This window comes from Poecilia formosa, unplaced genomic scaffold (assembly GCF_000485575.1).
Source record: "Poecilia formosa unplaced genomic scaffold, Poecilia_formosa-5.1.2 Scaffold104, whole genome shotgun sequence".
Classification (NCBI taxonomy): Eukaryota; Metazoa; Chordata; class Actinopteri; order Cyprinodontiformes; family Poeciliidae; genus Poecilia; species Poecilia formosa.
This window is the reverse complement of record NW_006800043.1, coordinates 1,173,378-1,198,374: the sequence shown is the minus strand read 5'-3', so window position 1 is coordinate 1,198,374 and position 24,997 is coordinate 1,173,378. Positions and strand designations below refer to the sequence as shown.

The window sequence follows — 24,997 nt, the reverse complement described above, 5'->3', positions numbered from 1 at the left end:
GTAGCCACCCAAAACAGAGAAACTGCATCACGTAGCTTCAAAATAAGTTGTTTTTTCCAATAAAAGTAGGTGTTCAGTTTCACATGTTAAATTCCCACTTCAAGCAGTTTAATTTCAGATATTCTTTTAACCACCACAATGTCAACCCAGTGTCTTTGCTTGCCTATTGTTGTTAACAAAAACTATGAAAGAAAAAAAAAAACCTAGTTTGATGGAAAACCTTATAAAACGTAACTTCGCCTGTTGGCATTAAACCCCCCCCCCAAAAAAAACATCCTTTTTCTTTTTAGGTAAATAACATTTTACTAATTACCTAATATATCTAAAATTATTACTGTATAACATAGAAACTGGTTTTTAAAACACTTTTATTGTGTGAACCACATCATTGTGCTTTAATTTATATACAATTTACACCTTTTCTACAGAGAATTGTTTTGTCAGACCCATAGTTATGAAATACTTATGTGACGCCTGTATTTGTCAATGTGATTGATTTTGCTGTTTAGCAAAAGGCAAGAGATAACCGAGCAGCCCTGCGCATCAACAAAGTCCAGATGTCGAATGAGACGGTGAAGAGGCATCATCCGCAGCAACATCCCCCTGAGGTGTTTGATCCCAACATACCACTAGACACAGATCTCCTCTTTAAAGACCCTTTGAAACCAAAAGAGTCAGAGCATGAACAAGAGTGGAAGTTTAGACAGGTAAGAGTGTATGCAATGAAGTCAGAGAATGCAGCGCCAGGTCCACTTTATATAAAGACAGCTAAGAAGTGGTCGTTTATTAACGCTTCCTAAACATCTGCACTATCCTTCGCATTAACCGTGATGACATTGGTGGTTAGTAGGTCCAGTTCATTCTTGGCATGAGAATAAATTCTTCATCTTTGTTGAAGTCTAATCTCTCCTTATCTCTCTCTCTCTGTGTTCTGTCTTGACAGCAAATGAGGCAGAAAAGCAAGCAACAGGCCAAGATTGAAGCCACACAGAAATTGGAGCAAGTAAAAAATGAACAACTCCAGCAACAGCAGCAGCAACAGCAGCAACATCAACAGCAGACAACCAGTCAATCAGAGGGAGATGGTACCAACAGTGGTAACCAGAGTCCAGCCTCTCAGCCCAGTAACGGCAGCTCCTCCCCGATGCAGCAGTTAAACTCGAAAGAAACTTTTGCAAGGCCGCAACTACAAGCAACCCCAACATCTTGTCCTTCAGAGGATGTTTTTGTGCGACCGCCCCCTCCCCCTCCATCTGGTCCATCGTCCCAGCCTCAGTCTCCACAAGTTTTCTCACCAGGATCCTCTGGTTCTGGACCATCTTCTCCATGGGACCCATATGCCAAAATGGTTGGGACCCCAAGACCACCGCCTCTCGGACCAAATTCATGTCGCAGAATGTCTGTGGAGTCAGGCAAATCACCCACTTCTTTGACAGAACCGCAAGACAGAGGAAGACCCTCTCCAGCACATGAATCATTTGGTTCTCCCACATCAGTGTGCAATGACCCTTATGCCAAACCTCCTGATACACCCAGACCTACGGGAGAAATGGATCCCTTTCTGAAACCCATAGGACCACCCAGGGGCAGTCAAGCGGCTCAAGGAAGATCCCCAATGGGTTCTCCTGGCAGAGACCCATACTCACGACCCATGATAAGAAATGATGCCTATCAACGCATGGCCCAGAACAGGATGATTTTGTCTGACCCTTACTCAAGGCCTCTAATAGCACCAATACCTGGAAGTAATGAATCTGGAGCTGTTCCTCTCTTTAAAACACCAATGCCCCCTCCTCAGGCTCAGGATGCCTTCAATCGACCAGGTCAACATCCCACTGACAGATTCTCCCAAAATCAACCAAACGACCCCTATGCACATCCTCCGCATACCCCAAGGCCATCAGCAAATGACAGTTTCACCAGTCCACCTAGAATGGGTCAGCATCACCCTCAGGGGCACCCGTTTTCTCAGTCAGGACCAGTTCCTCAAATGTCTAGAAATCCTTATGCACATGCACCATCCACACCCAGGCCAGATCGTTTCACTTATGACCCCTTTTCCCAGCCCCTTGGTCCCAACAAGCCAGGTCCAGACCCTTTTTCGCAGCCTGCAGGAAACCAGCGATCCATGAATGAACACAGCATTCAACCTCGACCGTTTTTTGAAACCTACGCTCGACCACCAGGCACCCCACGTCCTCATGACAACTACGGTCAGTCATCAAACTCATCCAGTCCGTCCTCCGACCCTTACTCACAGGCACCTACTACTCCTCGTCCCAGTGGGATGAACCAGTTCGCTCATAAGCCCCACATTGGACAACGAATGTCCCCTTCCCACTCAATGGATCCTTTTGGTCATCCACCAGGTACTCCACGGCCTTCTGTGGGAGAAAGATTCTCTAAGTCACCAGGTAGCCAAAGGGGGCCAGTAGAACCATTTGCTAGTACACCTGGGCCATCTAGGATAGGGAGTAATGACATGTTTTCACAGCCAGGGGCCCACAGAACAATGGTTAATGATCCTTATGCCCAACCTCCAGGGACCCCAAGGCCTGGTTCTGATGTGCATAACAGACCTATGGTTAGGCCAGGACCAGGAGTAGGTCAAGATCCCTTCTCACCCCCTCAAACCAGGCTTCAAGAACAGTTTCCTCATCCAGACTCTCTCACACCAAAACACCCTGGAGTTTCTGAAGATGGATTTGGCCAGTCACCTTCCACAAGACCCAGTCAGACTCCTGGGCATGACCCATTTGAACAAGTGCCCATGGTGCCTTGTCCACAGTCAACAGAGAAAATGGAAATAAAAGATCAGACAACTATGGGGAACAGTGGAGCGGGCCCCCAAGATCCCACCCAAATGCCAAACAACCCACAAATGCCTGCTTCATCTTCTGAATCACAAGGAGTGGCTCTCGCTGAGACGGAGGAGAGACTAAAACAGGTACCCCAGAACTGAAACCCTCCAGAAAAAATACTTTTTTTTTCTGTCTCATACGGAAAGCCAGCTCCTACTGTTGTAGGGTTATCTAATTTATTGTTAGATGACTCTATAGCAGCAAGTACTGGTTGTCTCTTTGATTTGCTCTCTGACCCTGCAGCTACATGGTCAATTTCTTAGTGAATAGGTATCCATGGAGATTATTGTAGATTTGTCATGGATTATAATGTACCGTATTTTCTGCACTATATGGCGCACCTAAAAACCTTCAATTTCCTCAAAAGCTGAGAGTGCGCCTTATAATACGGTGCACCTTATATATGGAGCAATATTGAGCCACAACAGGTCTAGCAACTAGGGTAAGCAGCCGTCGACTTCATTTTCGCCCGTAGAAGAAGAAGCGCACGGTGCATGCTGGGATAGTTGTCAGACCGCTGGTTTGTTAATAAAGTTTGACTAACCTATCTACCTACCGACCGTCTAGAATCAGGTCGTCTGCAGGTCATTTAGCACCATGTTCTCCACGAACATGCTGTGCGCGAACGGAGAAGGGTGACCATCGTCCGTCCACGCCCCGGCCCAGTTGCAGAAAGCTCTCCTCCCCGATCGGAGACGGACTGTTTTGTTGACATTCTTTATGTCAACAAAGTGGCTTTAGACATTCATCCGGGGTGCTTCGACTAGGGCTACCAAGGGACCAGCCCCTATACATTTAAACCCGGGGTGCGGGGTAAGAGAGACAGGGACTGCGGCGGGGGCATGTCGGTTGGTCTGTGTTACCCAGAAAGCAGTTGGGCACAACATCACAACACCAACACCGTGAGTGAAACAATGACTGGGGCAGCCTACTGTATAAATTACTTGGGGACCACTTCTTTATTATTACATATCCATATTTGTAGAGTACGGAACAAAGGGACGGGTGGCAACCTTAACTGTAGTGTCTATTCTATGCGCCTTATAATCCGGTGCACCTTATAGTGCGGAAAATACGGTATTTGGTGAAGATTTGTTAAACCCTTCAAATCTTTCATTGCGGTTGCATAATCTCACATTGGAAAATTGAGGGGAAAAAAATGTGATTTGTATTTATTCAGTGGAGGAAAAATTAAATGATTAATAGTTATTAAAAAAGTCAGACAGCTATCACAGTTTTTGGTACATTTTCTCTTAATGCTTTGTACAACCCCCTTTTTGGTAATAAGATAGCAGATATTCTTCTGCTGTAACATTTAACAAATTGGGACTTGCAAAGGCTGGGTTAGGAACTCTGATAGACTTGGAAGAATGTTGTTTTTTGACCATTTTGAAAGACCCAGTCGTACATTTTCAGTTTTATTGGCTTAGAACTCCATCATTTTTTGCCATCCATTCTGTTTCCTGTACATTTGGAAGAGGAAAGGGGCCACAAAGGCACTGCCTTCCAACATGCTTTTCTACTGAGGGAAAAGATGCTTTTGTGCTGAGGGCTATGAAGAGCTTTTCTACTCTCTCCTTTGTTTCACACCAACCCCAGCTGGAGTGCTTGTTGTAGAAAAGCTCCATCATTGTTTCTTCTTTCAAGATAAATCCCAGCAGAGTTTAGTAAACTCCACATTTTTATACTTGATACTAAGACAGGAAATGCCTTCTTCTGGTATCACTCGCGAAGACCTGGTTGCATTTAATTGACCTCTAATAATTGATATGGAGACTTGGCGAACCGCAAGTTGCCACTTTTAGCTGGGGTACCCTATGATCTTGCCCAATGTGTTCAATGATGAGAGAAATGTGGCTCTTCATCCAGTTTTGTTGTTACTGGCAAAAAGAAATAAGCCTCTCACATGTTTCCTAGAAACCGAAGTGGAACTCCTCGCACTGTATTATTAGAAGAAGAGCATGTTTGGTTAGCTAGTTTTACTTCTCTGTATGCACTGTACAATGGCTGCTGGAAAAGACAAGTGCTTTATTGTTATTCAGAAACAGCTGGTGCATCCTTGTTGGTTGTGCTGGAGGTTCCACTTCTTCTGCTTCTGAGTCTGACTCAGGGTGAAAGACGTCCAGTTGTACAATTGTAGATCTTTTTGCAGCCATTTTCACATGTATAAAGTGCAAGTTTGAGTTGGGTGGGGGGCAGAGGGGCATTATCAGCAGCAGCTTATTTGCAAAAGTGAGAGAAGCTCTAAAACAGCTCATTCTGAAAGGAGCTCAAAATGGACAGAACTGAGCAGGTAAAAAAAAATCATGATATGAGAATGATTTCGTAGAAAAGAAATTTAAGAAACCTGTTTACTTCGGCCTCTGGAGCTACCCAACTTGCTTTAAAGGTCCCTTTTACGGCTGAATTTAAAAATATAACTTTACTGCTATTTTAAGGCAGTTTTTAGTGGCATAAACAATTTTCTGAGAACCTACCTTTTCTGCAGTGAATCAATGTTCTCAAATTAAAAGTTAAATTTTTGCATTGTTATACTTTCACAAATTTTTGCCAATAAATCATCTCTATCTTGAAAAAAAAAATCCATTGTCAAAATGTTTTTTCTTTTCTTAATGTAAGTTTTAGATCTTTTTACTTGCCCGTTTGCTTGACCTTAAACAGAAGATGCAGAAAAATATCCACAATAGAAAATGGCAATGCTGTAAATACCAAGAATGAAATATATATATATGCATTGAAAAAAATTCTTTGAACATTTCTTGTCCTAATAATGCTTTTTATTTTTTCTCTGTTCTGTAGCGACAACGAATTAGAGAGTTAATCCTCAAGCAACAGCAGCAGAGGACTGCCAACAGACAGGAGAGGGGCCCTCAGGATCCTGCTGGCAACTTAACCCCGGGAACACCACGACCTTGGCCCCATGAGGGCCCTGGCCAACAAGGGGAAATGTTCAACAGGCCTCCTCCACCCTATCCTGGACAAGGACCCACGAGAGGGCCAATGCGATTTCCTGGAAATTTTCCAGGGGATCAGCGAGTCTGCTTCCCTAATGACGGGCAAATCCAGCGGGCACCACATCCTGGAGATCCTAATTTAAGACATCAGGGACCAAGGTTTGAGTCGCAATTTTTTTCTGTGCTTAGTTTTTTAAGAGGTTATTTATTTATTTATTTTTTTTTCAAAATCCAATATGTAATACAAAACTTACACTTTTATTTATCTTTCAACCTTTTTAGGTTTGGATTTCCACCTGCAGCTTTAGGTCCTCATGGCCCTCAAGAGTTCTTCCTCAGAGGGGAACACCCAATGCAGGAAGTCCCTCCACAGATGAGAATGCCCATGCCCACCGAGATGGCAAAAGGCATGGGAGGAAGCCCTATGGGTATGCCTCACCACTGCCCGCCACGCAGCGTACCTATGCAGCAACACAACATAATGGGTCAGCATTTCATCGAGCTGCGACACAGAGCTGTAGAAAGCAGGCCCCGCATGCAGTTTCCACCTGGCGCCATGCAAGGAGGCATGGACCCTAATCTCCAGGGTCCGAGGCTGCCGAGCTTTCCCGGACCACATGACTCCAGGCTCCCTTTGAATCAGGGGCCTAAAATGGTGGACTCTCTTCCCGGTCAGTCTGGCCACTTACACCTGTCTGCCAGCTTGGACAATCTTCATCAGCAAACCCAGATGCCAGGAATAAGTGCCATCAAACAAGCTCCCCTAATGAGATCAATGAGCCAACCTGCTTCAAATGAGACCCAGAACATGACATCATCCATCATCCTCTCTGCACCCCCTGCTGGACAGTCTGAGGCTGTCTCGGTGACTAACAGTGAAGCCGTGGAGGAGAAACTAGATGCAGAAGATTCGGCAGTCAAAGATCTTGAGGACGTGGAGGTCAAAGATCTGGTCGATGCTGACTTAGAAAATCTCAATTTGGATCCAGAGGATGGTAAAGACCTGGATCTGGAGACAAATGACCTACACCTCGATGACTTTCTAACATCTGGCAAATTTGACATAATTGCATACACAGACCCCGACTTGGATGATATCAAGAAAGACATGTTCAATGAAGAACTGGATCTCAGTGATCCCATGGATGATAACGCTGAAGCTACGGACATTCCTAAAAGTGCAATCCCTGAAACTGAGCCTTCATCCAGCTCAGCATCTGCCCCGTCAAAGTCAGAGTCCACAGGTGAGCAATCAGCCTCTGAACTTAAGCCGGAAGTACCTGGGAGTCACAGCTCTGACTCCTTGGCACCAGATCAGGAAATTAAAACGGAGGTCAAAGACTGTCAAGGGCCACCTGAAGTGATAGACCAGCAACGACCTGAAAACCCCTCGTCGCAGCAGGGAGTGCTCTCCGACTCCACCCCGGTCCTTTCTAGTTTACTCATTAAGCAGCAGCCTGAGGAGCAATCATTAAATCCAATCATCGACTCCGTCAGTCAGGGAGGTAACCTCATGGGCCAACAGAACCCAGCCGGCGATAATCGGCATACCTCCTCGCTTACAGTGAGTCAAACGATAGCGGACACGGCCACTGCAGGACAACTATCTGCTTCTGGCTTTGGAGCCGACCAACAAGTCGGAGTAGACCAGACCGGTCTAAGCCAAGCCCAGCAGACTGTGTTGAACCAGAATTTGGGTCAGCACAGCCAGCAACAGCGTCCTCTCCTGCTGGAGGAGCAGCCCCTCCTGTTGCAGGACCTCCTTGACCAGGAGAGGCAAGAACAACAGCAGCAGCGTCAGATGCAAGCCATGATCCGACAGCGTTCCAGTGACGCCTTCTTCCCCAACATTGGTAGGGTTCTCCGCCAGCCCTTGTAGGATTTTGTGTTAGACACGGCACCTGTGCCTTGATTATATCTGACCGTGCATTTATTTGGCAGATTTCGATGCAATCACTGACCCCATTATGAAAGCCAAGATGGTTGCCTTAAAAGGGATCAATAAAGTCATGGTTCAGAACAGCATGGGGATGGCTCCAATGGTGATGAACAGGTAAAGGCCACTGATTTTACACAGCAGTAATGTTCATACTGAAATCGAAATGATTACAGGTGTGACTCAATAAATTAGAAAATCTTTAAGGGGTTAAGTCAGTTCAAACATTTTAGCTTGTGTTTTATTACACAGAGTGAGATTTTTAAATCCCATATAAAATTCTCCAAAAAGTTACTTTTAATTGGAAAGAGGACAACTAACCAAGGACGTAAAGAGATCTCTTTAATCCAAAAACCTCTCCAGGTTTCTGGTTATGCTGGGTTTCACTTTTTGAATTCAGCAAACAAGTACAATTTTTTGAAGCACCTGTACTTCATACTAGTAAATAAGTTACTCTCGCAAGGAGATTTTGCATTAGCTGCCTAATAATAACACTACATTCTCCAGAATTAAAATGAGAACATTAACAGGTTAACATTAACCTTGTTTCACAGATTCCCTCCCGGTCCTGCACCACCTTGTCCTGAAAGCACCCCCATCCCTCCACAAGTCATTGGACCGGTAATTAATTTTCTAAAGAAAATGTCAAAAGTCGGTGTTGTCAGTATAATATATATCTGTCAATGTTTGTATCAGGATGGCAAATTGACCCAAGTACCAAGACCAAATCCTCCAAACTTTGGACCAGGATTTGTCAGTAAGTTTTCAAAAGACTTTTTTTGGTTTGTTTTTTTGTGAAGGATCATTTTTCTGAAGATATGTTATGGCTGTAAATGTAAAGATATTTGTTTTTTTTTCCTGCTGTCAAGTTTTGCTAAGAAAACATCCATCTTTCTTCCATCAGACAACCCTCAGAGGGCTCAGTACGAGGAGTGGCTTCAGGAGACTCAGCAACTACTTCAAATGCAGCAAAAGTTTCTAGAAGAGAAGATCGGAGCTCACAGAAAGTCAAAGAAAGCCCTGTCTGCCAAGCAGAGAACTGCTAAGAAGGCAGGCAGAGAGTTCCCTGAGGAGGATGCTGAGCAGCTCAAACATGTCACAGAGCAGCAGGGTGTAGTGCAGAAGCAACTGGAGCAGGTAAAATGCAAGGCTTGATGAGCTCCACCACTGAGTTCTGTGTGACCTTTATATGCAGGTAGCCATCAGCATAAATATGTTTATCTGCAAGCAAAGCATTTAATTGTCAACGAAGGGATATCATTTATCTGGCATGGCTGCAGTCTCTTCTGTCAAACCTGCAAAGTATCCACACAGAATAATTCAAACAGAGAAGCATATATAGTATGTCTCTCCTGGAATTGTTGGTGAGTTCAAAATTCCATATAGTGTAATAAAAAATAAAAAAACTTGTATCCAACAGTAAGAACTGCACAGTCTTCAAATGGTCAAGGTATAGAATTTGATTTAATTATTTCCAGGTTTGGAAAAAGTGTTTTCAGACTTTGTCCCATTGAAGACGAGGAATCTAAACTGGTTGCAGTGATCAAAGTCGCCACACCTCCCTCTAATACAGCAGCTCACGAGTTTCAGTTCTGACCAATCTCTAGATATTCAATTATCTATGCATTAATCTGTCTGTCCATCCACCAATTTCAGTCCATTTAACTTTCCATCCATTCAGTCAACCTTCCAGTTAACCCAGCCTTCTATCAAGCGACTTATCCTTCTGTCTGTCTGTTCATCTGCTCATCCATCCAACCCTCATTTCAGGATATTTATCACTGATTCATCCATGTCTCTTGCTAGTCATCTGTTCATTCTGTCCAACTGAGAATATGTCTATTATTTCTTTCCATCTATCGTTTAAATCACTGTCCATCCTTTCCTCCATACATCTCTCCAACAGCTATTCATGTGTTCATTCGTTTTTCTATTCATCCACAAATCCATCTGCCATGAACATTCACTTGTTTTCTTTTCATCTTTCTATCCATTTATTTGTCTACCCCTTTGGGGGTTTATGTAGGTTTAATCTCTTTATTCAATATCTAAAGCCTTCAAAAATATTGTAGTCTGGCAAACTTTACCATTCCTTCTTAAGCTAAGAATGGTAAAATACAAGTTGTAGCATACTCACACGTATACTGCAGTGTTTATAATGAATATATTTTTTTTAAATTAAATATTAACCATTGACTGAAATATCAAAATATTTTAGATTTTTTTTTTAGAAGTCTGGTGAAGCACAATGTAGGGAACTCTGAATCCTTCATGAAGCTGATGAAACCGTTTTCATCTTTCATCAGATTCGCAAGCAGCAAAAAGAGCACGCTGAGCTTATCGAGGAGTACAGAGTGAAACAGCAGCAGAACAACATGACCCCCATCATGCCCGCTATTCACTCAGCGGCGGGCAATCACGGCATGGTTCCTGGCGGCCCGCCGATGGTCCAGCCTCCCATGAACCCCATGATACAGATGCCTCTTCACCCTGGCCAACCAAACGCAGCACCACGCATGCCCAACCCTCCGCCGGGCTGGCATTCTGGGGCTGCAATGCCTCTGGGTGGACCGGGGATGCCACCCATGATGCCCCCTCAGGTAGCTGCTCCAGGTTCGGCTCAGCCCCTTCAGATGCCGGTGGGTAGCATCTCTCAGCACTCGCAGATGCCCGTTGAGCCCCAAGGCACACCTGCCCCGCCGGGCGCGGTTAAACCGATGCAGGCGGGTGGTGTGAAGTTTGACGACAACAACCCCTTCAGCGAAGGTTTCCAGGAGCGCGAGAGGCGGGAGAGGCTCAGGGAGCAGCAGGAGAGGCAGCGCGTGCAGCTCATGCAGGAAGTGGAGCGTCAGAGAGCTCTGAAGCATCGCATGGAAATGGAGCAGCAAGGGTTGATGGCCCCAGATGGCAGCGGTGCACCTCTCGCTCAGATGCCGTTTTTCAATTCTGAGCTGCCGCAAGACTTCATGCAACCCCAGAGGCCCCCGCTGCAGCAACCACAACAGCTTGGACCGATGTTTCCCCAGCAGCAGGCCATGCAGCGCAGCTTGGGCTCGCCGCCTGGGACGTTCATTCAGGGTGACCGAAGACCAATGATGGGCAATGGGATGATGCCCCCGGACACGGGCCCAAGTTTAGGGCCAGACGGCGTCGCCATACCAGGACCTAACTTCCCCCATGCTCAGCCGAGGCCCCGCCAGTTCAGTGGACCAGGAATGATGCCTCAGATGCCCGGAGAGGGTCCTCCGTTTGATTCTGCCACACCGCTTCCATCCAACTTTCCAGGCTCAGGTCAATCTCTCATCCAACTCTATTCCAACATCATTCCAGATGAAAAAGGGAAAAAGAAAAGAAACCGCAAAAAGAAGAAAGATGATGACGCCGACTCAGTCAAGACACCTTCGACTCCGCACTCGGACCTCACAGCCCCCCTAACGCCGTGTGTCTCCGACACCTCCTCGACCCCGACCAGAAACACCCACGTCTTTGGCGATCAGGACCTGTCCAGGTCTCCGTTGCTGGGGTCTTCCACGCCCAGCCATTCAGAGCTGGAGAGGCAGCTTTCTGGTGGACAGTCTGGTCATCCAGCATCAGACGTGTCGAGGACGCAGGCTCAGGAGCACGAGAGGATCCTCAGTAACATAAAGCTGGAGCAGACCGATGCCGCTGAATGCGATGGGTCATTCAACTCAGAGATGAACTCTGTGAAGGAAGAAAAGAACAAAGGGAACATGTCCCCATTCCTCGCTGGACAGAGTCCAAACAAGGGAGAGGCTGGCAATGAGCTGCTGAAACACCTGCTGAAGAACAAGAACACACCTCCACCTGGCCTGTCACAGCAGCGGTCAGAGGACAGCCTGCGCTCAGAGGAGGAGGAGGCCACCGACTGCAAAACCCTGCTGAGGCAAAGCTCCATGGACAGCAACGGGGTCAGTGTTTGTTTATCCTATCGCTGTAGAGAACATATCAACACAGTGAACAATAGGCATAAAATGTTTTACCAATATTTTACCTAAACCAAAAGTACAAACTTATATTTTAGAGTTTTCTGCGACATGGAACGTAAGCAAAAGCCAGAGGTCAGATCTGGTACTTTGCCTCTTGCATTAGAAACTGACCGATTTCAGAGGAGGATCGGAAATGGCTTTGTGTGATTTAAATGAAATTCAAATTGAAATGCACTTTTTGTTTCATTGTCCTTTTATATATGATGCTTAGAAACTGAGATTTCTTTTACATGGACGATGAAGATAAACTACGCTATTCTCGTATTACACTTTCAGTTACCTCAGTATGTTTCAAAAGCTTGGCACCTTCGGAAGAGGACAGAGCACAGAAGAAATAAACTATACTTTTAATGCAACTATTTTTATTTTCCAAATTCAGGCCTACTCTGACGGAACCTTGGAGTTTCCTGGCTCTCTGCTTCCTGAACAAGACAAGAAGAAAGGGAGGAATAAGAGACCACCAAAGGGAGGAGAGAAGCCCGCTCGCTACAAGAAGAGAAAGAAGGAAGGAGACGACAGGCAGCTGATCCATTCAGGTCCTGACACCGTTATGACACAAATCAAACAAGTAAGATTGCTTTTACTCTTTTCTTTCTTCTAGTCACTTTTTTGGTCAAACAGCTGGGGAAAAAAAAAAGTTTTGAATTTGCATTTTAATGAATCAGAAAATAATTGAAAAGTTTATTGATTTTTAGCAAAACTTCCATAGATTAATTGCACACAAAGTGACATGTTTAATTTAAAATATGCCTTTCTGGTCATTTTGATGACTATATGGCTTAGCTCTATGAATACACACACAAAAATTTGTTTTTATGCATATTTTTAATTTGCTGGATTGTAGCTTAAAGAATGCTAACTCCAGCTGTCACCGACTTCCTCCTCAAGGACTGTAAACAACAAAAGGTGATTGGTAAAGCAGCTTTCTGTTCACACTGCTGTATCTGAGCATATTGAGAGAAAGTTGACTCGCAGGGAAAACTATATCTAAATTAGTTTTCTGTGTTTTCAGTAAAGCTTTGTTTTTTGTTAGTAACTAAATACACAGTTTCCATGTCCGTTGTTATCCTTAATCTCATAATTGTTTTGTTTCTTTGTCTTCACACAGCAGCTTTCCCTGCTGCCCCTCATGGAACCATTGATTGGAGTGAACTTTGCCCATTTTGCTCCCTACGGCAGCGGCCAGCTCAACGGCGAAAACCTTTTGTCTGGTACTTTTGGCAGCGCCTCGCTGGACGGAGTCTCAGATTATTACTCCCAATTGGCCTATAAGGTGGGTATTCATTGCTGCAGAAAAACTGTAAAACACAAGAGTTTGTGTTCATAACGTGTGCCGCCTGCCTTTGCACTGGTTGTGAATCTGCAGCAGAATAACTTGAGCAATCCACCAACCCCACCGGCGTCTCTCCCTCCAACCCCACCGCCTGTGAATCGACAGAAAATGATCAACGGTTTTGCGACGACTGAAGAGCTGGCCAGCAAAGCTGCTGCCATGGGTAAACATTTAGCAGCACACAGCTACGTTTCTGAAGACAACTACATCACAGCTCACCATTTGTACCAGTTGTTTATATGCACAGTGGACAACAAAAGTATTCGTACCTCTCGAACATATTCACATTTTATCAAATCGCAACCACAGTTGTCGGGGTGTTTACATGCTGAGGTGGTACATGATTTGGAAGTGTAAGGAGAAATAAATGTCTTTTCCTAAATGTTTTGCAAATATAAAATGAAAAAGGTTTTACATTCATACTTGGTGGAACCATTCACTACAGATACAGCAGGACATCCTTAGGGGTGACCATCAGCTTTGCACATCTAGAGAAAAATCACCTCTTCACCTTTGTGGAAAAAAAAAATGCTTAATTTGTTTTTCCTTTTTCTCCAATTACTTTACTATTAACTAATAATGCTTTCAGTATTTCTATAATATGGAAGTTATTTTTCCATTAATTTCCAGTTTCCAAAGGTCTGGTGCCCAAGCCACTCCACGTCCCGTTTAGAGCTGAGGAAGATCTTTTAGCCCGGGCCATCGCTCAGGGACCCAAAACTGTGGATGTCCCAGCTTCTCTTCCCACCCCTCCTCATAACAACCAGGAGGAGCTCAGGTATCGAATCAGTAACACTCATTTATAAGTGGATCATTCGCTTCGGCTGTATGGTTTTTGACTGTCGCTTTCTTTCGCGACACCAGCAATAGAGGACAGGAGCCGTGCAAGGACAGGGATTCACCTGACAGCTTCGTTCCCTCCTCATCTCCCGAGAGCGTGGTTGGCATGGAGATCAGTCGCTACCCAGACCTGTCTCTGGTGAAGGAAGAGCCACCATCGCCGTGCTTGTCTCCCGTGCTCCCCATGCTGCCTGCCCCCGACGGGAAAGGTGAACACCCACAACATCCTACATAATTCAATCAAACATAATTAATTACCTCATAATTAATTAGAATTTATGAGGTAGTTTTAACACACAACTCAAGCTTCTAAGCCATTTTGTGCAGTTGTTTTTTTTTTGTTGTTTTTTTTATCTGGACCCAGTCTTATTCATTTTTCCGTTGTTGTTGTTTTTTTTTTTTTTTTACTCTTCAGGGTCAGAGATCAAACTGCAGGATATCAAGACTGAACCTTCTTCGATGTTCTTTGGCTCCCCCTTTGGCCCCATGTCTAACGACTCCAAACAAGGGCTGGTTTCTGTTGCTATCACACTGAGACCAGCTGCAGCCGAGGTAAGCTGGCTGTATGGCTGCTTCAGCTAAAGTATTATCATCAGATCTTTTCATGATCTGCTCAGATGACGATCACAAACTCATTGGTCAGAATTGAAGTTCCGGTCTTTTGGAGTTTGGAGACTGTAGGTGGGGATAAAATTATAATTTCAGGGTTAGTGTGACGTTTCAAAACAAATATTTATGCGATTCTTACAAGATAAAAATGATTTAAATTTGATTGTATGTATGCGTGCCTCTCTTTTAGAACATCACAGGTGTGGTAGCGGCCATTTCAGACCTCCTGTGCGTGAAGATCCCCAGCAGCTATGAGGTCAGCAGCACCCCGGACAGGCCTCCTCTGTCTATGGGCCCTCGCATGGGTCCCCACGGGATGGAGCCGCGGCCTCCCATGTTCTTCCATGGGCCGGGGGACCACGCCGTGCTCCACGGTCGGCCCGGACAGATGATGCGTCCCAGCGGGCCACAGGGAATGATGCAGCAGCAGCCACATCCTTTCCATTTCCATCCCAACAGCCCAGGTGAGAGAGAGAGTGAGACCGAATTAAACAAGAGCGTCGCTGAGAGTGCTGTAATTGAAATGTCATTTCTAATTTAGCTGTACGTAATGAGGCTGTGTGGAAGAATGCAGCAGTCGCTTCTCTGTGTGTAGTTTTTTTTTTTTCTTCTTTTAAACCCGAAGGTGATTCAATTCTGCTTATTTCTAAGAGGGACTTGTTGTATGTACAGTAGTCAAACAAGTTCAGAAATTTTCAATTAAATATGATTTGAGTGAATCACAGCTGTGACGGTTTGCACTGCTTTCTTTCTTATCCTGAAAGTTCATTCTTTTTTTTTTTTTTTTGACATGTTGATCCTATGTCTTTCTTACATGATGCAAATAGTGCCACGGACAAGTTTACTCACATTAAACATTAGATTAAATTTCATCATTTCGATGTTCTTGAACCATTTTAAATGGAATGATCCTGACAAACAGAATTTAAGCAATAATTATGGGGAACTTCTGTAAATCCGCAAACTCGTCTTCTAGAGAAACCCGGCCCTGTTTGACGTAAGCAGCAAACTCCTGGCATAATTCGAACTGGATAATTGACCACTTTTCTCATTAGAAATAATAGAGCTCACTGAAAATGGCTTCTTGAAACAGACCTGCTTTTAAAGCAGAGTCAGCACATTTTAGAAGGTCTGAAGTGTAAGCCATTTGAGAAGCTTAAAACAACCAGAACAAAACTGCTCCTGTTATGCGTTTTATGATCATTATTCTGTTGGAGAACCCAGCTCCTTTGTTCAATTCATTAGTTCTACTTGTAAGAACGGCCCGATGCCACCACCGTGCTTAGAAAGTTAATCTCGACTCCTTCAAATGTTTTCGTCAGAGTAGATCCAGAATGTTCTAGCAGCTCCTGGCGACTGTGTTGAGTCAGAACGTTATGGGTTTGATTCCATCTTCTTCTCTCTTAAATGTTGATGAGCGCTTGGACAAGTTGCCTACCATTCTGCATATTGATGTATGAATATAGAACAGAATAGAACAGAAAATTATATAGAGATACTAACCCATACCGTCTCTGCTGTTGATTAATATTGATGCCAGAATGCATTTTTAAAAAAATCAATATTTGTTGCCTCAGGTGCCGCTGTGGCTCGAGGAGCTGACCATAAGACTCCTGCCAGTGCTGGATGTAAACCCCACTGGTGCTGCCACTGCAAAGTGGTAGTTCTGGGAAACGGAGTTCAGAAAGCCATCAAAGATCTCCCTGCTCGCATGAAGGTACCAAACAAACTTTCATCCTACACAAAATATGCATAATCTATCAAAAATGAACCTTCAGACTTGTTCAGTGCTGCGGTATCCAACTAAAGTTAAATGTTTTTTTTGTTTGTTTGTTTTTTTCTTTTTTCCTCCCCTCCCTTTTCGGGTGGTAAATTTAATACGTATATCATGCTTGCTTTTGAAACTCAGCAGTGCTCTCTGGGTTAATAATATATCCTTCTGGCAATCAGACACTTGATTGAGATTTCAGCTCTCGGATAGAAAAAAGCCCCTCAAAAGGCTGCTTCACATTGATTTTATTTATTTATTTTCTAAGAGCTGAATGTAAGATGGTCTAAGGGCAAGTTTATTGACCATGCAAGCTTCATTGAATCTAAAATATTATCTGCTTTCATACCGAAGGCCAACATCTCTGCAGTAATACCGGACATATTATTTTATATTATTAGTCCTGGCTGCTGAAGTTAAATCGGTCTCAGATCTGTTGGCTGGGTGAAGCATTCAGTTTCTTCATCTTTTTTGCTTTATATTAGGAGTATCAAGGCCGTTTGAGATCGGATGAAAACCTGGTCTTCTGTAGTCAAAGCTGTTTCCTTCTCTACTGTTCCTCATCGTCCCCTCAGTCCAGACCCACCACAGAGACGAAGGTTTGTATCGTTCTAACCCATGCAGTTTAAACCTGCGTGGACCGAGTAACAACTGTTTGCTGTATTTCCTCTGACATTTTCAGGAGTCTATGTCCCTTCTTCCTGCCTCTGACCAAAGCGAGAGCTTTTGCAAAACTCAGCATCAGTACAACAACAACATGTCCTCGCTGGACGTCCATTGCCTCGCCCAGCTCCAGCCCAAAATGTCTCCTCCATCTACTCCGCCCATCCCCTTCCCTACAGCTGGAGAAACGCCCAAGTCTGAGAGCAAAGCCGACGCCCTTAAGGTGACAGTGAAGCTTAAGGCCCGGCCACGGTCCCACGACGGCTGGCACCAGGGAAAGAGACAGAAAGGCCTCCGCTGGAGAAAGTGGAGCGTTCAGGTGGTTTTACCGCCGAGGATGAATTCGCAGCTTCCAGAGGAAGATAAGATTGACGAGCTCCTGAAGAAACTAGGAGCGTCCCTGCGCCCTCCATCTTTGCTCAAAGATAAGAGGCGGTGCTGTTTCTGTCACCAGTTTGGAGACGGGATCACCGACGGGCCGGCCAGGCTGCTCAACCTAGACCTCGACGTGTGGGTTCACCTGAACTGTGCTCTGTGGTCAACCGAGGTGTACGAGACGCAAGCCGGCGCCCTCATCAACGTGGAGCTTGCGCTGCGCCGCGGCCAGACGATACGCTGCGCCTACTGCCAGCAAACCGGAGCCACCAGCGGCTGCCACCGCCTGCGCTGTACCAACGTCTATCATTTCACCTGTGCTCTGCAAGCCCAGTGCACCTTCTTTAAAGACAAGACCATGCTCTGTCACGCCCACAGGCCCCGGGGAACAGCAGGGCAAGCCTTGGAGCACGAGCTGCGCTGCTTTGCCGTGTTCCGACGCGTCTACGTTCAAAGAGACGAAGTGCGACAGATCGCCACGGCCGTGCAGCAGCCAGAGTTGGGCTACACATTTCGAGTGGGGAGCCTGGTGCTGCACGCGATAGGACAACTCACCCCGTTACAGATGTCTGCCTTCCATTCACCGACCACCATCTTTCCCGTTGGCTACGAGGCTTGTCGCATTTACTGGAGCATGCGCCACGGCAACCGCCGCTGTCGCTATGTCTGTTCAGTTGAAGACAATGACGGGTTTCCAGAATTTACAATCAGAGTCGTTGAACAAGGCTACCAAGACTTGATCCTGACGGACACCTCTCCTAAAGGTAAAGAAAGTAACAATTTCTTTACTTCTTTGTCTTTTTTTTCCCTGAGTTTAGTTTGTTCCTAAGCAGCTTGTGTTTTATTTCAATTAGGAGTTTGGGATAAAGTGCTTGGTCCTGTTTCTGACAAAAGAGCAGAGTCTGGCACTCTGAGGCTCTTTCCTGTGTATCTGAAAGGAGAGGATCTGTTTGGACTCACAGTCCCCGCAGTCACCAGAATTACTGAATCGGTTTGTACCTAAATTTGTGTTCCTGTTGTTTTAAGAGTTAAAAATATTGGCAAACATCTAAACTATGTCCTTCGTCCTTGTGCTGCTTCGCTCCAGCTCCCAGGAGTGGAGGCATGTTTCAGGTACTCTTTCCGTTACGGGCGCAACCCTCTTGTGGAATTACCGCTCATGTTCAATCCAGCGGGGTGTGCACGTGCAGAACCAAGAACAAACTCCTCCCACACTTTGCTGGTGATAAGGTAACTAAGAAAATTAGCTTCTATGCCTGTTTAAAACTGAAGAAATGAAAGAGAACTTTCAGTTATATTTTTGAAGTATATGTGGGTCTCTTTTCATGCATTTCCGTACAGAATAGTGGATACACAGCGAGACCAAGGGTGTGGAATTCACCCCTTTACTTTTGCATTACTTTTCTTGTTACATCACCATATTTAGGGATCAACTGGTCGTCTTAAATGCAATTTCAAATCTCTCTCAGTGCCCCCAAGTGGTCAGACATTCATCTACCAAATCAGTCAGTCAGAAAGTAGGTCAAGCTGTCAGTTTCAAGCATCCAACATGCCAAGGCTAGTGGATTCTGAGCAGATAGAATACAGTGCCAAATGCCTTGTAAGCACCGTTTCCCAGTGCCATGCAGTCATTCCACATCATTGAAACAAAAGGATGATGCACAACGCTGTAATAAAGTAAGGAAATTGTAATTCCAGCAAAAGTTCAGAGTGATTCCGGTAAGTTATGTGGACCACACCCAGCTGTTGAGGGGAAATAATACAAGAGTTGTAGAAGCTGAAGCGTAGGAAAAATGGAGGGTGCTAAAGGTAGTCATTTAAGGCTCCAACTTATTTTAGTTATAAAAAATGTTTAAAATAACCAGCATGCTAATAGCACTGTAGCTAAAGTTGATGAATATTTGTTAATTTTGGTCAGTTTTTATAGAAGAAAATAATTATTGTGATCACGATAAATGTTGCTGGCTAACTCTAAAATGATCGGAAGCTGTTTGGGATTATAGCTTTTTCTTTCCACCATGCCACCATCATTAAATATATTATTAAAATATGATTAAATCCATATTTAATCATATTTAAATATGATTAAATATGGATTTAATCAAGTAGGCTATTTCTGTCAGCCTGAAATAGCCTACTTGACAATGGATAAAGTCTAATTTCATAGCAGTGATTGTGTTTCTGAACCTCTGTCTGCAATGGCTGATTTATTTCCCAAAAGACAAGCCAATTTAATACTTGTTGTTTTTATAACTGTTGTGATAAATGCCACAAAATGTCAAGATAAAATGTTCTGTCCACGTTGCTGATTCCCATTAGCTGCTGTAGTGTTGCATATGGTGGCATCAGCTGAATTGCCAATATTGGCCCGTTAGCCTGTCGCCAGCCGAGTATTTTAAAAGTAAATTGGCTGAAATAGAAAGTGTGCAGAAGCACTTGAATGCCAAATAAACATATGAGAATACCAACAGGACCACAATAGTCTGAACGCTTTACAAGATGAACTCAATGAAGCAAAATTGTAGCGTTGGCGCTAATATGTCTCCTTTTTCTCACTTTGCCTCAAAATGCAGGCCTCAGCCACAGGTTGTGTCCAGCAGCAGTGCCAGGTCTAATCAAAATGTGGCGCAGGGAGAAGGCGGTGTTCCTCACAGCAAGACTCCAGTTGTGCACCCCAGGTCCTCCCAGTACCGCTGGATGAAGAGCGAGTGGAGAAGTAATGTGTATTTGGCTTGCTCCCGCATCCAGGTGACTGAACTACAGTTCATTGAAGCTTCTGGTTTTAAAGGGCTTTAGGGCTTTTGCAAGGTCTTTAAATTTACAGAGTTCCTGCACCGCCTTGAATTGCTTTTACAATTTTACAGATCTGGATAAGTGACTAAAGAAAAGACAATAAAGAATGTTAAAGGTTTTAAATCTTTTTGTTACTTTGTTATTCTGGTATCCAAACTGTAAAATGTCTAAAGAATAAGGGTAAACACACTGATTTTTTATTTTATTTTGTATTTTTAATTTAGAAAATTAAAAAGAAAAATTAAATTTTTGGACCAAGTTTTACTGTAGGCCCTTTCTTTGTATATTTAGGTAATTGCACAATCCACTACTAGCTTATAAGTGTATCTTTAACGGGGCTGGCTGGAGAACAATTATTTGAAAACTTGGCTAAAAACCAATCAAAAGTAATGCTTAACATGTAAAGTAGGTAACGTTGATGTACTAGCTCTGATCTCAGATACCAGAATTGAAAAGCATTGTTGGGCTGACATAGTTACATGCATCTTACTTTAAATAGAAAATATCTTAAATATAATTTTTAAATCTTGTTTTTTTATGTAATAAACACTTAAAGACATAATGTAACATAATGCTTACATGATATCTACACAGGGCCTGGGGCTGTTTGCTGCTAGAGACATCGAAAAGCAAACCATGGTGATCGAGTACAACGGAACTGTCCTCCGAAATGAGGTTGCCATCAGGAAGGCGAAGGTTTACCGATCTCAGGTAAATAAAAAAATAAAAAAACTACATAATTAAGTCACGTTTTGACTTGATCTTTAATTGAAAATAACAGTTTATTTTCATATTCCTTTACAGAACCGAGCAGTGTTCATGTTCCGCATCGACAGCGAGCATGTTGTGGATGCCACTCAAAGTGGAGGGCTTGCCAGGTCTGAAATTTACCAAATTATATCGATGTAGCTGTAAATCAAAAACCTGTTAGTTTTATATCTGTTTTTGTTTGATATTTGATTTTTGATGAGTCACTTCACATGTGTTGTGTGCGTGTGTGTGTGTGTGCGTGTGTGTGTGTGTGTGTGTGTGTGTGTGTCTGAATTACAATTTCAAAGTTAGAGATAGTTAAAGTTGATGTTGCTAAAGTTTTGCCCTAAAGGTGGATTTAGCTGTACATAGGCGCGCTCCAACAGCGGGAACCATTTCCAGTGAACAAAGTAGTTTTCTAGGTTGTTATTTTAACCTGGTTGTTTCAGCTGCAACCAGAGCCAAATCAGGTTGCTGTGGTATTGACTAACCCTGAAACCATCCCTGATTGGAAGGCAGTTTGCAAGCACAACATTAAGCCCATTCAGTCATACTTAATATCAGTATTTTACAAAGGTCTTCATTAAAATAGAGTGAGAAAAGTTACTAGATTTATTGGAAGTATTCTTTACATGAAGTGTGGACTTCTACTTTAGGTTTACTATGGCGGCAGAGAGAGTAAACATGCTCATTTAAGCCTGTGTGTAATTTATGTTTTTTTTTTTTTTTTTAGATGTGCAACTTAACCTTAAATTTGTAAGAAATCTATAAATATTAGAAAGTTATTCCGTCTTTAGAGTGATCTGAATTCTGTTTCAAACGTGTGACCCCTTCTCAGTGGTCACACATAATCATTGTGTGTAGAGCATTGGTTACTATCTCAGCTGTGTTTTGTTTTTTTTCTCTCTTGTGCTCTAAAAGCAGCTGGAAAATCTCAGGTTTAAGCGGCCGGGTTTAGAAACTTACCATGCACCATATTTATCAAACCCTTCATGACATTATTATAGACAGTTCATAGGTCATTCTCTGTTTGCTTCCTCTGTAAAGCATAGCTTGAATTAATTGCCACTACAAATCGTGCTGATTTATCTCACGAGCGTAACGTTAAACTTTATCTGAGGTTAGAACATCTTTAAATACGTCTCTGTTAGCTAATATGTGCTGCGTACTGCTCTTCTTGCTTGTAACACAAACTAATGTTCCTGCAGCCACACACTGAAAACAGGTGGTTTCAATTGTACTCCGTATAAAAACTCTCCATTAAGGTTCAAATAAAAAAGGCAGTATTTTCCAGATCTTGAGTACGGACAAGAATGGAAAAACATTTGTATTTGCAGACCTTAGACTCTATTCCACTGCCCTCCTCCTGTTCTCATTCCATATTTAAAGCCTTCCCCTCTGTAAAACGATCTTCCATTTTGTGGAGTTTTTATTTTAGTATTAGCAAATACTTGTAAAGGACTGGGAGCTTGAAAGGTTGGAGAAGTGTGGAGTTCCTATGTGAAGACTCTTTAGGAACCATGTGTAAGAGCAGATGTTTTGTTTTATTATTGTTCCTTAGATACATCAACCATTCTTGTGCCCCTAACTGTGTCGCTGAGGTGGTTACATTCGAGAGAGGCTACAAAATCATCATCAGCTGTATTCGCAGAGTTGAAAAAGGAGAAGAGGTGAGTATCCAGAAGCTGCTGCACGAATACAGTGTCAAAGCTCAGTAACAAATTTCCCTGCCTTGTTTTTCAGCTGTGTTTTGACTATCAGTTCGACGCCATCGAAGGCCAGCACAAGATTGCTTGCCAATGCCGAGCTCCTGAGTGCAGGAAGTGGATTAACTGAGCTAAACATCAAAACCATTCCTTGCTTGAGCGAGTGAGTGTCATGATCTCTGCACAGAGGAAGAATAAAAGCTCCGCGCTGCAGTCGATGTAACAAAATAAAAAATAAAAAAAAATGTAAAAAAAAAAAAAAAAAAAAAAAAATCAACAGAAGGGTTGAAGGCTAGTTCATGAGGATCATGGGAGTGAGGAGGGAAAAAAGCTTGTCTGGAGGAGGAGAAATCCAACACGGTAGCAGGATGTGACTTGTGCCATATGTAAAAGAGGCTTTTGTCGTCCACAATGCCTCCATCTGTCTGTATGTATCTGCTCGTATATTTGTGGTGTACATGGGGGGGTGCAGAATCCACCAGCGAATGAGAAAGCACTGTGCAGGGTGCGGCCTTACTGCTAACTAAGGGCAGGCCCTTTTTGTTATATAATAATGTATGCCGTTAGACTAAATGTAGACATCACTGAATGAGGAATGTACAGCAACGAATACCGTGAAGGGAATATTAACTTGCACTAAAGAAAAATGAAAAAAAAAAAAGAAAAGAAACAAAAACATACACACAGAAAAACTTTTAAATACTTGATTCCATGAGTCAGTTGTATCATAGGTCTCCGTCATGTGATTTGTGTGGAATTTGAGAGGTTTTGTATTTATTACTGAGTGAGTGAATTTTATTCTCAAAATGATGAGATTGAGTTTAAAGAAGGCTATTGTTTTTGAAGATTGAAGATGACATGCTGTTACTTTTGTACAAATGTATATAAAGAAAACTATAGGAATAACCGACCAAATACTACCTTAACCTTCTTGATGTTTGGATGTTTTTAAAATCGTTTCTTTTTACTGTTTTGTTTTTATTTGTCATTGAAATTTATTTAAGATGGACGTTATTTCCGTTTGAGAGTATATATTATGATTATTCTGTACAGAATTTGTAAAATAACCACAATAATTCACAAAGTATTTTTGTTGTATTAAAAGTGTAAGGTATTGTAGCGTAGTGTTTTTTGTGACTTACACATACTTTGACCACTCGAAAGAAATATTTTTGTTGACTAACGAGTTATCAGTTACAGAATCGAGAAGAAGAAGAAAAAAAGGATCATTGTGATCCGTTTGCTGTTAATCAGGTCTGATTTTAAAGAACTGTGAATTAGGAGTTGCAACCCCCAAAAAAAAAAAAAAAAGAAACAGCTTTTTAACTTTTTATCTTAAACAAGAGCAGCAAAGTGTTTTTACTTACTTTACTTTTTCGGGGGAAAAAGGTGCAAACATCTAATCATGTATAACGTAGATGAACCAGTGTGCGACAGAGAGAATTGTATGTGGAACCAACAGTCGTTCTACCTTTTCTTGGACAGAAACGGAGTTCCGCTTAATCAACAATATTTCTTATACTGACACTTCACAAGTCACATGCTTAGAAACAGACGAGTTTTTGCGTGCACAATTTCAAGTCGACTGTAAAATTTTGCAGACAGTCTTAGAACTTGTAATGTATATGGCATGTATTTTTTTAACTTTCTGAAAACTCAATTGTATATATTTTCTCAATGAATGGTTGTAACAAAATTGTTTCTTGGATATTTTTCTTCTCTTGTATGATATTACATTATCCTGCCAGTGTGTTTGTGCTACATTTTCTTGGTCGTGTAAAGTAGTCAAGATTTTTTTTCTTCTTCTTCTTTTTGTTGTTTATTTTTGAAAATGCCTTTTGAAGTGTACAGAGTACGAGGTTTGGATTTTGTGGAATTTAGAAACATTTACAAAAATAAACTATTTTACATGTTAAAAGTTGTCTCTGTTTTTAGAGGGCTCACTTTTAGGACTATTGCTCATAGGTCGCTGGCTCGCCGGATGAATTATAAGTGAATCAAAAATCATTTTCATACCACATTAGAATTTAAATAATTTGAAATTATTCTCTTAAATCTCAAAAACAAGGCTTGGATAATTGAGATTAATCATGCAAGAATTTTCATAAGGACTCAACGCTAAATTCTGTCGATTATTCTCGTCTACATATATTTAACCCAGAGAAGAAAGTTTGCTTGAGGTTGAACACCTTAAAAACCAGGATTGTTGATGTTAGAAAGTTTGTGATATTGTCTAAAATGTTTAGAGACACGGATCCTGAGTTTCCCAAGAATTGGACACCAAACCATTGACTTGACTGCAAAAGACCTACATCAGCCTGTGAGGTTTCACATTCTTACACGAAACCTCAGACGCTGAGTAAGTCTACATATTAAACACTGAAGAGCTCCATACTTGAACT

At 42.8% G+C, this 24,997-nt stretch overlaps 1 protein-coding gene across 7 annotated transcripts in view; it reads left to right on the top strand.

Moving 5' to 3' along the window:
* The window catches only part of kmt2cb (lysine (K)-specific methyltransferase 2Cb), a 76,683-nt gene extending 52,176 nt beyond the window's left edge, over positions 1-24,507 (top strand). For 4 of the 7 annotated variants that reach the window (XM_007559405.2, XM_007559408.2, XM_016674934.1 and 1 more), the window contains 26 exons: positions 510-707; positions 944-2,947; positions 5,661-5,974; positions 6,098-7,668; positions 7,757-7,868; positions 8,306-8,372; positions 8,448-8,508; positions 8,656-8,888; positions 10,058-11,680; positions 12,138-12,326; positions 12,867-13,031; positions 13,125-13,254; positions 13,722-13,869; positions 13,956-14,140; positions 14,347-14,483; positions 14,731-15,004; positions 16,118-16,257; positions 16,794-16,907; positions 16,991-18,110; positions 18,201-18,337; positions 18,434-18,576; positions 19,920-20,094; positions 20,734-20,850; positions 20,944-21,017; positions 22,451-22,559; positions 22,633-24,507. In XM_007559405.2, coding sequence (XP_007559467.1) covers positions 510-707; positions 944-2,947; positions 5,661-5,974; positions 6,098-7,668; positions 7,757-7,868; positions 8,306-8,372; positions 8,448-8,508; positions 8,656-8,888; positions 10,058-11,680; positions 12,138-12,326; positions 12,867-13,031; positions 13,125-13,254; positions 13,722-13,869; positions 13,956-14,140; positions 14,347-14,483; positions 14,731-15,004; positions 16,118-16,257; positions 16,794-16,907; positions 16,991-18,110; positions 18,201-18,337; positions 18,434-18,576; positions 19,920-20,094; positions 20,734-20,850; positions 20,944-21,017; positions 22,451-22,559; positions 22,633-22,725 — 9,633 coding nt within the window. In that variant the 3' untranslated portion in view covers positions 22,726-24,507. The remainder of the gene's footprint in view (positions 1-509; positions 708-943; positions 2,948-5,660; positions 5,975-6,097; positions 7,669-7,756; positions 7,869-8,305; positions 8,373-8,447; positions 8,509-8,655; positions 8,889-10,057; positions 11,681-12,137; positions 12,327-12,866; positions 13,032-13,124; positions 13,255-13,721; positions 13,870-13,955; positions 14,141-14,346; positions 14,484-14,730; positions 15,005-16,117; positions 16,258-16,793; positions 16,908-16,990; positions 18,111-18,200; positions 18,338-18,433; positions 18,577-19,919; positions 20,095-20,733; positions 20,851-20,943; positions 21,018-22,450; positions 22,560-22,632) is intronic. The other 3 variants (XM_016674935.1, XM_007559403.2, XM_007559404.2) reach the window with 3 other exon arrangements.
* Positions 24,508-24,997: the final 490 nt, after the last annotated feature.